This window comes from Urocampus carinirostris, chromosome 10 (genome assembly GCF_059441175.1).
Source record: "Urocampus carinirostris isolate Australia breed hairy pipefish chromosome 10, RoL_Ucar_1.0, whole genome shotgun sequence".
Classification (NCBI taxonomy): domain Eukaryota; kingdom Metazoa; phylum Chordata; class Actinopteri; order Syngnathiformes; family Syngnathidae; genus Urocampus; species Urocampus carinirostris.
Window position 1 is genome coordinate 28,837,475 of NC_142358.1, and position 14,744 is coordinate 28,852,218.

The 14,744-nt window shown below is 40.5% G+C and overlaps 1 protein-coding gene across 3 annotated transcripts; it reads left to right on the forward strand.

The window, feature by feature from the left end:
- The first annotated feature begins 1,112 nt into the window (after positions 1–1,112).
- Positions 1,113–12,523, forward strand: bcap29 (B cell receptor associated protein 29). Of its 3 annotated transcripts, none has more exons than XM_088346233.1 (8): positions 1,113–1,249; positions 1,621–1,732; positions 4,957–5,057; positions 5,260–5,407; positions 5,483–5,618; positions 7,156–7,258; positions 10,397–10,497; positions 10,573–12,523. In XM_088346233.1, the coding sequence occupies exons 2-8, from the start codon at positions 1,641–1,643 to the stop codon at positions 10,606–10,608; spliced, it is 717 nt and encodes a 238-aa protein (XP_088202359.1). In that variant the 5' UTR covers positions 1,113–1,249; positions 1,621–1,640; the 3' UTR covers positions 10,609–12,523. The 3 variants fall into 3 exon arrangements, with proteins under 3 accessions (XP_088202359.1, XP_088202360.1, XP_088202361.1); XM_088346235.1 differs by lacking the exon at positions 1,113–1,249 and adding an exon at positions 1,530–1,548; XM_088346234.1 differs by lacking the exon at positions 1,113–1,249 and having other exon boundaries at positions 1,482–1,732.
- The last annotated feature ends 2,221 nt before the right edge of the window (positions 12,524–14,744 follow it).

The following is a 14,744-nucleotide window of genomic DNA, read 5'->3' on the forward strand; positions in this document are numbered from 1 at the left end:
TACGGAGAAGCTGAATCATTAATTCCCAATAAATGAATTATTAATTAATTCATAAAATATACCTCGTCTTTGCCCAGGATATTCTGTAATAAAATCTCAATGGTATTCCTTAGCTCCAGCACATTTTTCTAGTCTCACAACCGGAAAGTAAACGTACACCCGGATGTAACAAAATACAAATTCACAGGGGGATTGTGTGAATGAGTAAAACAACATTTTCATTTGTCCTCTGTTGTTATTCTCAAAGGAAGGGTGGTTTCCATGAACGAAACGTAAGTTAAATGAAACTAAAAGAGTGAGCCGAGGTAGAAATTTCCTTAAACAAAGTACAAATCAGTTCTAACAAAAACTAGTACATCAAGCCCATCTTTTTGACTACTTATAACACAGCTGATATTATGGAGAAGCTGAATAATTACTTCCCAATAAATGAATCATTAATTAATTATGATTAGAAGAATTGATTATTTGAATGAAGAAATCATACAATCATGACTAAATATAGTAACAAATTCAATATTACAAATGGCAGCAACTTCTAGCTAAGGCGCTACTTTGTGATTAAGGTCTACAACAGGTAACTTTGAATCCAAGGTGGTGACTGCAGGGACCTGATAGCCCCTAGCTAGGAAAAAATAAGTAAGAAATAAATAAAATGAGAAAATAAGTAAAAAGAAGAAGGAAAAAAGATGTCAGTATGTTACTAATAATAACGGAATAATCCGCACAAAATAAATTTGTACGTTTTTGAAAAATCCATTACTCTACTAAATTATGATAATATATATTTTTGTACTCTGCTGGGAACTTTTTTATACTAAGCAATTATAAACTGGAATCCCTGCAGACAAAACAAAATGCCTGTTAAAATATTCACTTTTCAGTGCAACAACAAATAAACTACAAAATACAAGATCTTTTAAAAACGCTATTTGGGAAACGCTGTCCTAAAAAACACTCAAAACAGTACTGTGCAAAATATTTGGGTATTAATAGTAGTTGTGCATTTGATATGCCCCCCTCCTCGAGACTAATGTCTGGCTACGGCCCTGGTTGTTGTTGATGTGATGTACTTCCCGAAAATTACCTGAGGTTTATTTTGAAAGGAAATAGCGGAAGCCGATTATTTTAGCGGAAGTTCCTGAGATTGTACCAAGCAGGAAGTGTGGCAAGCAACTTTTCACGCTCGCAATATTGTTTTCACAACAAGTTGGAAAGTAAATATAATCGTCTATTTTGTCCTTTCTCGGTAAGTTAAAAAGCAACAATCGTGATAATACAACCTGTGGGAATGTTTATGTTTTTTTAGGTTAAAATACATTAAAAGTTTGCGTTGCAGTTATTCATTTTGTTAAAATAACAAAACAAGTCTGATTACAATTCTACGTAGGCCTTTCGTTTATGATTTTTTGTGATACATTATTGACGTCCTTTTGTTTGTGACGACATTTCGCCATGTAAGTTAATAAGAAACCTTTCACTTGATAATTGAGGTGTTAATAGTTGGGAAATCCTGAACAAAGGTGGACCACGCCTGTCACTCAACCTGTCTGTCGCCCGACTGTATGTTTCGGATTTAACCTGTGTTGATTCATCTTGCCCTGTTGTTCCCTTATTGAGGTCGACTTCATCAGTTCAAGATGACGCTGCAATGGACCGCTGTAGCTCTCTTTTTGTATTTGGAGATGGGCGTCCTTCTCATCCTCTGCTTGCCCTTCATCTCAGCTAAGAGGTGATGCACGCAATCTTGTAGAATATGATAGAACACAATAGAATAATCGGATTTTTTTCTTCCCCTGCTTCCTCCGGCTCAACTTCATACAATTCCCCTGTGGGCTTTTTCATCGGCAATAGGTTTTCCTCTAAATCTCTAATCTTTGGTTCCGGTGTGGTCACCACCCCCAATTTGGTCCTATCTTTACTCCTCTTTCCCAAGTTGGATTGTCTGGCCTCAGGAGGGACATTCGCCTTTTCGATTTGTTTGTCTTGTTCGATGGCGGAAATAAAGAGCAAAGGCAGAATGTCACACTTTCACTTTACCTCCAGAAACCTTGTTAGAATATCTCATCTCATTAGCTGCACCGCTTATCCTCAGTAGGGTCGTGGGGGTGCTGGAGCAGTGGGCAGGGGACACCCTGATCTGGTTGCCAGCCAATCGCAGAGCACACAGGGACAGACAACTCGCTCGCTCATTTATACCTAGGGACAATTTGAACCTGCCAATTCACCTGAAATGCATGTCTTTGAAATGTGGGAGGAAACCGGAGTGCCCGGAGGAAACCCACGCAAGCACGGGGAGAACATACAAACTCCGCACAGTAAGTCCGGTAACTGGATTTGAACCCACATAGGATAGATAGATAGATAGATAGATAGATAGATACTTTATTCATCCCCGAAGGGAAATTCACTTTTCCAGCAGCATCCCTAAGCTGAGAACAATCGAAAATAACTGAGAACAATCGAAAATAACACAGGAGCTGCTGGAGTGGCTGCCATTCGTGACGGCGCCGGAGAAACGATTCAATTTGAATCATGTACAAACAAACAAACAATTAGGTTCCCAAGACCTTAGAACTGTGCCGCACTCGCGCTAACCACTGCGCCGCCGTGCTGCCCCTTGTTAGAATATGATATGGTGAAATTGTGAATGTGTTTAATTGCTGTAAAAAGTGTTGATAAAAATTGTTCAAACCTCATATTGTTAGAATTTGATATAATCAAATTGGAAATGTGTTTAATTTCTGCTAAAAGTGTCAATCAAATTGTTCATATAAAAAAACCCCCAAAAGTATATTATCTTTGTTACAAAATGGGTTAAACATATTGTGACAACAAAATTGGACGTGGCACTCCAGTTCGCATTTTACAATGAGGATAAAAGAAAACAAAAAAAGTTAAAGGATAATTTACGCAATATTTACACAAGAAAGTTTGGGCATGCAGTGTTCTCGTTTGCCCGCGTCCCTGCGTCCTAGACGCATTATTTTTGCTGGGGACGCATCATGTCAAATCAACGTGCGTCCCCGGGACGCAACGTTTTTGACACGAAATTGTCATTATCATTTTTTAACAAAGATTTACCGCACTCCAAACTTTTCGTCAGGCAGATCCGCCTTTGTTGTTTTGGTCTCGCGGTTCGAGTTTTCGTCTGCACGCCGATCTCGAGTTCGAGTTTTGTAGTGAAAGTCCGTCTCTTTTTAGAGAACCGGCTTTTTCGGCTCAACTCATTAAAGAACCGGCTCTCAAATGGCTCACTTGCTTTGATGCATTATATTACGAATGATTATGTTGTATAAAGAAAAAAAGGAAGTATAAAAGGAGAAAATTAAAAAAGACAGGTTTGTGGTGATCCCTTTTAATCAGTATGTTACCAACAATAATTTAATGCAGAAAATGAATTCATAATTTGAATAAGAAAATGTATTATCCTACTTAATTATATTTGCATGTAATTTTTCCTTCTGCAGTGAACGTCCAAGCGACTTCATTTTTAAACTTTTTTATAATAAACCTCATTCATGTCGAGCAACTCGGTGTCTCACAACAAAATGTTCATTAACAATATATATGATATAAAGAAACACATGTACAATATAACATGTTAAACTACATAAATAAAGATGTTTGAAAAATAAAAGATTTTTTGGTATTTTGTAAGGGAAAATACGACAGTTTGTAAGGGCATGGAGCACACTAAATTTGGGGGACCCATAGAACTCTGTTGGGACCCATAGATTTTTGAACATGCGAGTCCCCGGGACCCATCACTTTTCAGAGGTAAAATGAACACTGGGCATGTAGGATGTTTACATAAAGTTTTGGGATCGTATTAGTGCAAAATAGGCAAGATTGTGCAAAGTAAGCAGAGGCATGAATAGAATTTTACATCCGTATGAGGTAGTGTGTTTGCAAGAGTTTCAGTTTTTTGTGCAGTGTGTGTTAAGGGTGGTGATGGCTCTGGGGAAGAAACTATCTCTGAGTCTGTTTGTTTTTGTTTTTTGTGACCTGAAGTCCAGCATGAGTTCTTTTGTTTTTGTGGTGTTCAGTATGAGGTGGTTTTTCGAACACCACGTTGTCAGTGACTCAACCTCTGTACGCCGTCTCGTCCCCTTCAGAGTTGAGGCCGACCATGGTAGTATCGTCGGCGTACTTAACAAATGTGTTTGTGAGGTAGGTCGGTGTAGAGGGTGAAAGGCAGGGGGCTCAGTACACATCCTTGGGGGGAGCCAGTGCTCAGTGTTAGGGTGGGAGAGACGTGGTTGCAAAGTTTCATGGACTGTGGGTGGTTTGAGAGGAAGTCCATTATCCAGTGGAAGATGGAGGAAGAGAGTCCTAGGTGAGAGCGTTTCTCCACCAGGACCTCCGGGATAATGGTATTGAAGGCTGAGCTGAAGTCCAGAAAGAGCATTCTGACTTGGCACCTCCGGTGGTCCAGGTGTCTCAGCGCGGCGTGAAGTGCGGTGTTTATGACCTCGTCAGTGGAGTGGTTTGCTCTGTAGACAAACTGGTGGGGGTCCAGTGTGGGTGGCAGGGAGTCGTTGATATGCTGGGACACCAACCTCTCAGTCTCCCTTGTAGTCTTAAAACCAGGTCTTTGTTCCACCTTGAGGCTTAGCTAGCTTTGATAAACTGTCTACTGTCTTTGCTCTTCCCTCAGTGCTGACCTATCAACCTTAAGTGATTGAAAATGTACAGGTCACGCTAAAAGCAAACTACCCTCATACAGTAAAATTCGGACTATAAGGCGCACTTGAATTTATGCCGACCCAGTACATTTTTAAAGGAAAAACCAGTTTGTACTTACATAAGCCGCACCTGACTATAGGCCGCATGTGGCCTCATTGAAATATGAGCTTTCTACAAAGAAAGCCCAGTTTTTTGATAGGGTTTATTGGCAGAAAGGAGCGCCCAACAACCCACTCTATGATCATTGCTTGTGTTTTTGTGTTTCAGATGGCAGAAAGTTTTCAATTTGAGAATCTGGAGCCCACTTGCTCGCTTTTGGAACAAAGTGTTTCTCACAATGATTATCATACTGATCGTTCTTTTCCTCGGTAAGTGCAATCAGAGTAAGGGTTCACCATTTTTCTCTGGATGGGTCCTGTTTTTAGTGGAATCAAAAAGAAAACTTGGTTGTCTTAGTTGTATGAGTTAAAGCTTTATCCTTTTTAATATTTAATATAATCCTGCAGCTGTATCGTTATTGTGAAACTGGTTTCAAGTTTTAAACAGCGTTCCAATATGCTTTTTCTGTAGATGCAGTGCGCGAGGTGAGAAAATACTCCATTAAAAACCTGGGCACAGATGCCAAACTGCTGCCCAACATGCACGACCACATGCACATGAAACTTTTCCGGGCTCAACGGAACCTCTACATCTCTGGTTTTGCTGTCTTCCTCTGGCTGTGAGTCTTTGTCTTGCTCTTACATATCAAATATGTGTCCGTTGTAATGTTTTCTCTCTCCGTTTTTTCATGAAGGGTGATGAAAAGAGTAGTCACTTTGATTAACCAACTGGCTTCTGTGTCTGGGACAACGGTATCACTGCAAGAGCAAGTTGAAAATGCAAACAAAGCTGCCCAAAAGTATTTGAAAGACAACGAGTTGCTGAAGCAGGTACTGCCACTTTTTCATTTTTGATTGGAATTCCATACTCTTTCTGACTATTATGTTGTGCCGAAAAGCAAACCGAGAATAGAAACAGAAATAGAGCAGAAATACACAATAAAAATACATTTTCAACTTTGGTAAGTCTATTTCTAGCTTCCCTGCAACTTTAGATAGATAGATAGATAGATAGATAGATACTTTGTTCATCCCCGAAGGGAAATTCACATTTCCAGCAGCATCCCTGAGCTGAGAACAATCGAGAACAATCGAAAATAACACGGGAGCTGCTGGAGTGGCTGCCATTCGTGACGGCGCCGGAAGAAAAGATTCAATTTGAATCATGTACAAACAAACAAACAATTGAATCATGTACAAACAAACAAAATATTCATACTGAGGATAAGCGATGCAGATAATGGATGGATGGATATTTTCTAGCTTTAACCAGTGTCTAGAACTCATGACAAAAAATTACCGGACACCAGGGCAGACAACTCTGAAACGTTGGCTGTCCAGCCATAAAGTTGCCTGCCCCATTTTTCACAACTTGAAACACAATAAGACAAAAAAAAACATTGTTGCAAAAGTATTAAGGATCGATAATCAGAATATATAACAGAACAACACAAAATTAAGTTTATTATAAATCTACTTATAAAATTCATTGCATGTATATGACATAGCTGTTTTCCATCTGCCATCAGTATGTACCTGTATTTACTCATCTTCATTCATGCAATGTTTGCATTGCGTCGTCTGCTACAAGCCATGTGAACTCTTTCCACGATGCTTTTAATGTACGTTTTGTAGCGTCATACATTTTCTTAGCTTCTTTCGAATATTTCTTCTCGGGCTAAGGTTTTGGCTTGATTCCTGTTAAGGATATGTCAGAGTGTGCAGTTTCCTCATGCGTGAGAAGATAAGCAGGACATTGTGTTTCAGCTTTTAAGCATATTTATTCCTCAACAGCAAGAAAACAACACGGCTCCATTCAATACAACATGGCGATCAACAATTAGCAAAACAAAAAAATGGTGCGTGCGTAATGACGTCACACAATGGAAAACGTCTTACCACAATACCACGAATAAGAGCCCTATTAAATTGACAAATTTGAACAATTCCTAACCACTTCTCCATTTTTTTGTGTTCTCGGTGCGTCTTCTTTGGAAAATGATATGCAAATGCACGACCTTATAACGCTCGGTAAAGTCCGGAAGCAGTTATTCGACGCAGGCTTCTGATTGGCTGCCGAGTATGCAAATTGCCAAACGAACCAAAATCCCGGAATTTCCAAAACGAACGGAGATTTTGAAATGGGAATGAAACGTTTTGTTACAAAAAAATATATATATTTTTTTTAATTTTTATTTTTTTTATTTTTTGGTGCCCAAGGTAAAAGATGCACGCCCCGGGTGTCCGGGCAGACGTTATTTCAGACACTGCTTTAACAAAACAATGTTTGCTCAGCCCTGAGAGATGACCATCTATGTTTAAAGAATACAGGCATAACACTTAGCCTCTGTAACTAACTTAATTCCAGACACTGATGGAGGGATCGGGAGACAATGCAACCGCAGAGGGCATGGAGCTTTTGAGGAGAGAGGTGGACAAACTGAAAGAAGACCTGAAGGCTTCAGAAGACGGTAGGTGCCATGGACAGGTACACACACCGTACATGAATCGCGACAATCCCTCGTGTTTAAATCTGTAGATAGTCATGTAAAATACTGGCATGGACATCGTCCATGGGGAATATTAGGCACAGGTGAGCTGTTTTCAACCCCGATATTCTGATTATAATAAAATTGGGGAAAAATGGTGCAGTGTCACAGTATTGAAATATTTATTTATGTTAACAATAACTGTTCCTGAATAATAAGCAGCTGGTGTCACTGTGGCAGCTTCTAGACACCATCAACATGAAATGTAGGTAATAACAGCATCTCCAGTTGAAGGCTTTCTGAGGTCAACACCATTCATAAGCATTTGAATATAAGTGTGTTAAGCCTTTAAACACTTCCACTGAGGTTGCAGAAAATACCACAGCACAGTGGCCCTAGTGGAGAACACTGTTTTAACATGTGGAATTCTGCTTGGCTCTTGGGATTATTAGTAAACCATCATTTTCCAAGCGAAGGTTTCGAGCAAGACCATTGGGGGAAATCCAGTCTAAAAGATCTGAGGGGGCAAGCCCATGCATGATTGTATGATACCAACAGAACCTTTGAATCGGAACTTAAACTGACAAGGAAGCCAGTACAGGTCTGCCAAAATCGTGGTAATGCGATCAAACTTTCTTATCTTAGTGAAAAGCCTCACTGCAGCATTTGCTACCAGGGAGACCGGAGAATAGTACATTACAGTAATCGAGAAAACTGAAGAAACTAAGAAATTTCCGGCAGGTCAGGTCAAATCATCCAATGTTGTTTGATATGCTTGCACTACACTACGTGTGGGATTTAAAAAAATGTCAATGGTCCATCAGTAGCTTGGCTTTTTTGTTAACATAACTGTAACAATAACTTTGGCTTGTAGCCAAATTTTCTCTTTTGTCCTCTGTCCATTGGTCTATGTTGCTACTCATACGTTATTTTTCCATCTTTTGAAATTGGTGTAATTTATGATGGTAAGGACATTATTATTTGGAAGACTCCTCAAAGAAACCTATTTTTGTGATATGTGTAGAAAATGCTACCAATATAGTCATCCCTCGGTTATTGCTTTTAATGGGCACCGGAACCCCCCACAAAAAGAGAAAATCTGTGAAGTAGCGACGCCCCTTCATAAAAGGACCCCCATGGTCAAATTTACCTCAAGATGACGTCCTTATCAACTGAGAGTATGAGACTGTAACTAAACAACAACTATAGATCTACACAGTATTGCAGTTGAATCAATGGTCTTTATTGTCATTGTACACAAGTACAATGGATTTGGAGGGCTTTTGTCAGAGTAATGAAGCAAATTAGAGAGCAGCTGGCTAGCATTGGGTAACCTTGGTTTCAGCCAGGTCTCCACAATGTCTAAAATACAATTGTCCCTATTCAAGCGAATCCCCACGAGTTGGCGATATTCAGGCTCGGCAGGGGTAGCTTGTGAGAGTTGTTACGTAGCCGCAGAAGTAGGCCAGACCTGCAGCACCGCTAATGCCTGCTCTCTTGCCGCCACCTGAGTCGCTTCCTGATCAGGATAATAATCCACGGAGCACCCTGTGGTGATCACCATTTCTTTACGCTCTTCTGACTTTCCTTAAGGGTCTATGTTAATTGAGGAATATATTTTCGATGTAACCAGCTAGTGGTCGTCGTGCTTCACAGTTTGTCTAGCTGGCCACATTGACCTATGCGCCCAACCCACTATTTTACTATCACAGTCGCGCACACAGGTGGGTCACGCCCACCCAAACACACACATACAACCTGCTCCTGTGATAGCATTTGCGGTCTGCTGTCTGCTGCAGAACACAATACGTTGATATTAAAAACAATAAAGAAAATTTAATTCAAATTCAAAATCCGGAAAGCAGTGAACCGGAGCAAGAAGTCGCAAGAGATTACTGTAATCGCATTTCACTTGTCCAAGATACAATGCCCTCCTTAACCTTGCTTAAAATCGTGTTTGGCTTATGACTAAGTGACATTTGCCCAATGTGAAATTTAAAAGTTGAGAGTTCTAGAAGTCTGATAAGTGTCTGAAACTCGTGACAAAAAGTTACCGGACACCAGGGCAGACAGTTCTGAAAATTCTGCCCAACCATAAAGTTGCCTGCCCCATTTTTCACAACTTGAAACACAATAAGACGACTAATCGCAAAAAAAACATTGTTGCAAAGTATTAAGGATTGATAATCAGAATATATAACAGAACAACACTTTAAAATTAAGTTTATTATAAATCTACTTATAAGATTCATTGCATGTATATGACGTCGCTGTTTTCCATCTGCCGTCAGTATGAACCTGTATTTACTCACCTTCATTCATGCAATGTTTGCGCTGCATCCTCTACTACAAGCCACGTGACCTCCTCTTTCCACAATGCTTTTAATGTACGTTTACGTTTTGTAGCGTCATAAATTTTGTTAGCTTCTTTTGAATCTTCTGGGGCTGAAATTTTGGCTTGATTCCTAACCACTTATCCATTTTTCTCGTGTTCTCTGTGCGTCTAAATGATATGCAAATGAGCGACATTATAACGCTCTGGAAAGTCTGGAAGTTATTCGCTGCAGGCTTCTGATTGGCTGCAGAGTATGCAAATTACCAAACCAACCGAGGATTTTGAAATTGGAATAAAGCAAACATTTCATTTGAAAAAAAATCTTTGCGATTTTTTTTTTTTTTTTTCTTGAAAAGGTTGTCGGCCACCCGGGCCGAGACATTTTAGAAGTTGTACGCCCGACATAAAAGATGCACGCCCCGGGCGTCTGGGCAGACATTATTTCAGACACTGATGATAAATAAGGCAATTGAACCTTTAGTAACTGTTCTTTTGTTGAATTCAAAATGGGATCCGTGTTTACTTTTCAAAGGGATAAATGAGCTTAACTCTGCATTCTGATTGAACATGAGTATGCAGATGTCCTGTTGCCTTTTTAGTCGTTTGATAGCATGTTGTGAGCACGACGTACAATCAAGAGTCTCAATTTGTGACCATTCAATTGTCAGCGTGTCAGAGCGTGTCCCCCATTCGTCGAAAGGGTCAAACAAACCATGTCATTTGTTTTAGTTAGGTCAACATCAGAGGCACTGTTGACTAAGTTTTAACCTCCCTGTCAAATTTAGCACTGAAAAAGTCTGAGAGCGACGCTGACGGTTTGAAGAAACAGACGGACGGTCTTGCCAGGGAGTACGACAGGCTACTTAAAGAACACCAAGAGCTTCAGGTGATGCACAATTCCTAAAAGGTTTAACGTTGGCCTCAAGGCAACTGACTTACTTTTTCCCCCTTTGTCTTGCAGAATTTTCCAAATCCTGCAGACAAAAAGGAAGACTAACTTTTGCAAGAAGTCCTCAACTTGCCAGTGCAATGTGACTCCCAAAGTACATTTTTATTCATATTTTTGAGTCTCTTAGAGATGGATTTCATACCTGCTTTCCTTTTTGCGACCAATGAGATATCTCCTCAGAAGCATTTTATACATATATACACACACACCATATTTTCACGACAATAGGGCGCACCGTGTCAAAAGGCGCAATCTCCGTAGCTGGTTCGATTTCTGTATTCAACACATACACAGGGCGCACCACACGATAGGGCGCGGGAGCCCTGTGCTTGCGGCCGCGTTCCAACAACACAGACAAGCATTCAAGTGTGCGTATTAGGAAATACAACAGAATTAAAGCTGAGTTTTACCGGTATTCCATAATATAATCGCCCAAGTCCTTGTTCTCTGTTTCTAACCAGAACAGCTTCGCTAAATCTCCTTTAAAAGGTTCACTCTCAAGTTCAGAGTTACTTTCTGAAAGCTCCCAAAATAGTCGCGCCCGAGCGTCGACAATCCATTCTTTTCATTATAATCCGCTTGTAAGTTTATGCGCCACCGTAGTCATGGTCCAGGTGGAAAAATGACACAGTTTCATGTAACGAAAGCAACAGGACAATAAGTAATGTAATGTATTTAGCCAGCATAAACCATAAACATGATATATACAAGAAATCATTTGACACGCGAACTCTCAATAATGATATGTGTAAAACAATAGAGTGATAAAGATATTATAGTGTATAATACAAGGTAATTATATAGAATAGTTTAAAAAGAAAGAATATGTAAATAACAAGACTAGAGTAATATAGGTCGGGGGAACGTCGTTGGATTAATAATACTATAATAACCTAAATCATTCAATTCCCGTTGAACATACGGATAGCGGAAGGGTAAAAACTTTCTTTAAGACGTGAAGTCTTGCTCGCAATGGAGCGAAGACAGCGACCTGACGGCAGGTAATCAAAGTACCTGCGAGCAGGATGACTGGTATCGTCCATAATATTTATTGTCCGTTTTCTCTTTTGTTCGTACCTATTATTTCCTCTGCCATCCTCACTACTGATTCCATCTTTGACAATTCTTTCTGATTGACGCGACCAAACCAAACTGTGATTGACCTAGTTAAAACGGATTCAATGATAGCACGATAAAAATTGACTAGAATGAATTGACAGACTCCGAATGATTTGAGTTGACAAAGAAAGTAGAGCCCTAAGAAATCTGAATTCTTCTGCAAACAGTGGACGCATTGCGTCGGACGTCACGTGTCCTCTTCTGCTTTTGGGAAACTTGCGACAAACACAGGAGTTGTAAATGTGAAAGATCTCACAATTTAATAAATATTTGGGAGTGGGGGGGAACTCTGTTCTGCCTTTGGCAGCACAATTACTTTCAAATTGCTAAAAACGCTATACGATTGGCATCCATGAGCACTTCCGCGAACAATGCTTGGCGTGTGATGTCCCGTGTCCTCTTTAGCGCAAGATGGAAATCAAACAAGAGATGATTAAGTCACTGGAGACCCATTCAAGTTCCATTTAGTTGAGAATGTGACAGATCTCACAAAAACATTGGATTTCACCTGTGAATTTAAACCTGTGACCTCCCAGTTTTGAGGTTGGGCACCCAACCCGAAAGACAGCTGGTCTATCTCCGTCGCTCTGAATGAGAGAAAAGACACGAAAGGGCACGATTGAAAATAATCGCAGACTTTTTTGTGCGCCTTATGGTTGTGAAAATACAGTGTATCATTTTTTGTTTGGAGCTTTTCTGGTCTGGTACTTCTCGGCTTATTTCCTTGAGAAAACAAGGTCTTATTTATATCTAATGGGTCATTCCTTTTATTCTTGACCTCTATCACTTAAGCAAAAGTCAACATATATGGTTTTCTAACACATTTTTTGTATGGGCCCCTGCTTATTCAGGGATCAGAATTTTCCGCGAAACCGCGGATTTCCGCTGTTTTTGAACCCCAAAGGCATTCCGACTTTTTCACTTTTTCTCTTGCGTAGCAAACAAATTCAAAATCCGACTGTCTCACTCTTTCCTTTATTGCTCTGGCGCACCCTGGCGGCCGTTAGAAAAATTGGCCGCATTGTCGCACAAGCTGCAGGGACTGAACTGCATTTGAACTTATCTTGCAGTATTTACAAAAAAAATCAGTTATGTGGGCGAATTATTTTAATCTTCTAAAAATGTTACTTAAATGATAAATATAAGCATGGTTTTGGACAAGTAAATTGCCTAAAGCCCAGGTTTGGGGGGGGGGTCGTTTTTTTTTTGGGGTGGGGGTGTGGTGGGGGCTTTGGGGGGGGTGCTCCGCCCTGGTTTATTCCTGGACGCTGGCTATTTCAGCTGAAAATGAAAATCTCCATTCTGATCCCTGCTTATTCAAACACAGCTTTTTCCGTTTCTCAATTCTGATTTAAGATACAAAATTCACCTGATTTTTTTTTTTCCTTCTCCGGTGATTGTTATTTTGAGACTGTCTTCCTAATAGTCAAGTCATGTTTATTTGTGACGCCCTTAATCACAAGGAGTCTCAAAGGGCTGCACAGACAAGAGAACTCAAAATTAGAAAATGAAGAAATCTTGAGAAGGGGCTGTACCTGAGGTCATCCCCCTTTGCAGGATGACCAGGCTGCAATAGATGTTGAAAGGGTATTAACTAGGGCCGCACGATTTTAGAAGGAAACCCTATTTGCGATTTTTCAGACCTGTAATGCGATGTAGGTGCGAGTTTTGACTTTACAAGAAAAGTGCATTTTCTGTGCTTGTTTTGTTTTTGGGGAGAACTTGAACATCGTGACATGCAAACTTACCTTGAGTTGATGTCCTTCTAGACAGAGTATACGACTGTAACAATAACTATCCACCCATGCTTTATCTGCAACGCTTATCTTCAGTTGGCTCACGGGGGCGCCAGAGCCTATCTCAGGTATCTCCGGGCAGCTGGTAGGGGACACCCGAACCGTTTGCCAGACAGTCACCGGGCACACAGAGACAAACAACTCACTAACTCACACCTTGGGACAATTTGGACCGGCTAATTAACCTGACATGCACGATTTTGGGAATGTGGGAGGAAACCTAAGTGCCCGGAGGAAACCCACGCAAGCACGGGGAGAACATGCAAACTCCACACAGGAAGCTTCGATCTTATGACCTCAGAACTGTACCGCGGACGCGCTAACCACTCATCCGCCGTGCTGCCCTCGTATCAACAGACAATTCAAAAATATCAAGAAGAAATGGAGGTAATAACAGAATGTACAGTTGACATCCGTCTGCCCCAAAATCTTGACCGATGCAGCAGGTTCTAGATGATGGGGTACATCAGGTCCAAGTGGATTGAAGGGCATGCACCATGCAACACTAGACTCGTCCTTATCCTTCAAGGTCAAATAGGCAAGAGTAGGAACATCACTCATTTGCTATGGAATATAAGTATATCTTAAGCCTAGATTTAAACACTTCTACTGAGATTGTAGATCGTATCGCAGAGGGCAGAACATTCCACAGCACTGTGGCTCCAATGGAGAACGCTCTCAAACCTGCAGATTTCTTCTTGGCTCTTGGAATCACCAGTAGACCAGCGTTTTAGGAGCAGGAACATGGGGAAATAAATCAGAACAATATGAGGGGGCAAGTCCATTTTGTATAATACCAACAGAATCTTGAAATTACATATTAAACCGACAGGGAGCCATTGCAGGTCAGCTATGTTGCTGAGATGGTGAAAGGCTATTCCAGTAATATTCTTAACGTGTAATTGAAAGGACAGATTAGCGTCAAATGTGACACCTAAATTCATGACTGAGTCACTCTGGGTGATATTATTTTGTCAAGATTCGGAGCAGTGTTTGAGAACAAATGGAGTTAAAATTTCCGTCTTTTCAGGGTTAAAACACAATAGATGAAGTGACACCCAACATTTTATCCCAGTGAGGCACGCCTCCAAATGTCTACAACGGAGCAGTCTCTTCCATGGGCGGTTATAGCTGAGTGTCATCTGCATGGCAATAGAAACTAATTTTATACTTGCAAATAACATCAACAAGGGGAAGCATATAAATACTAAAAGAAGAGGGACAATTACAGAGCCCTGTGGAACACAAAAGGTTCAGAGGTCATATTGC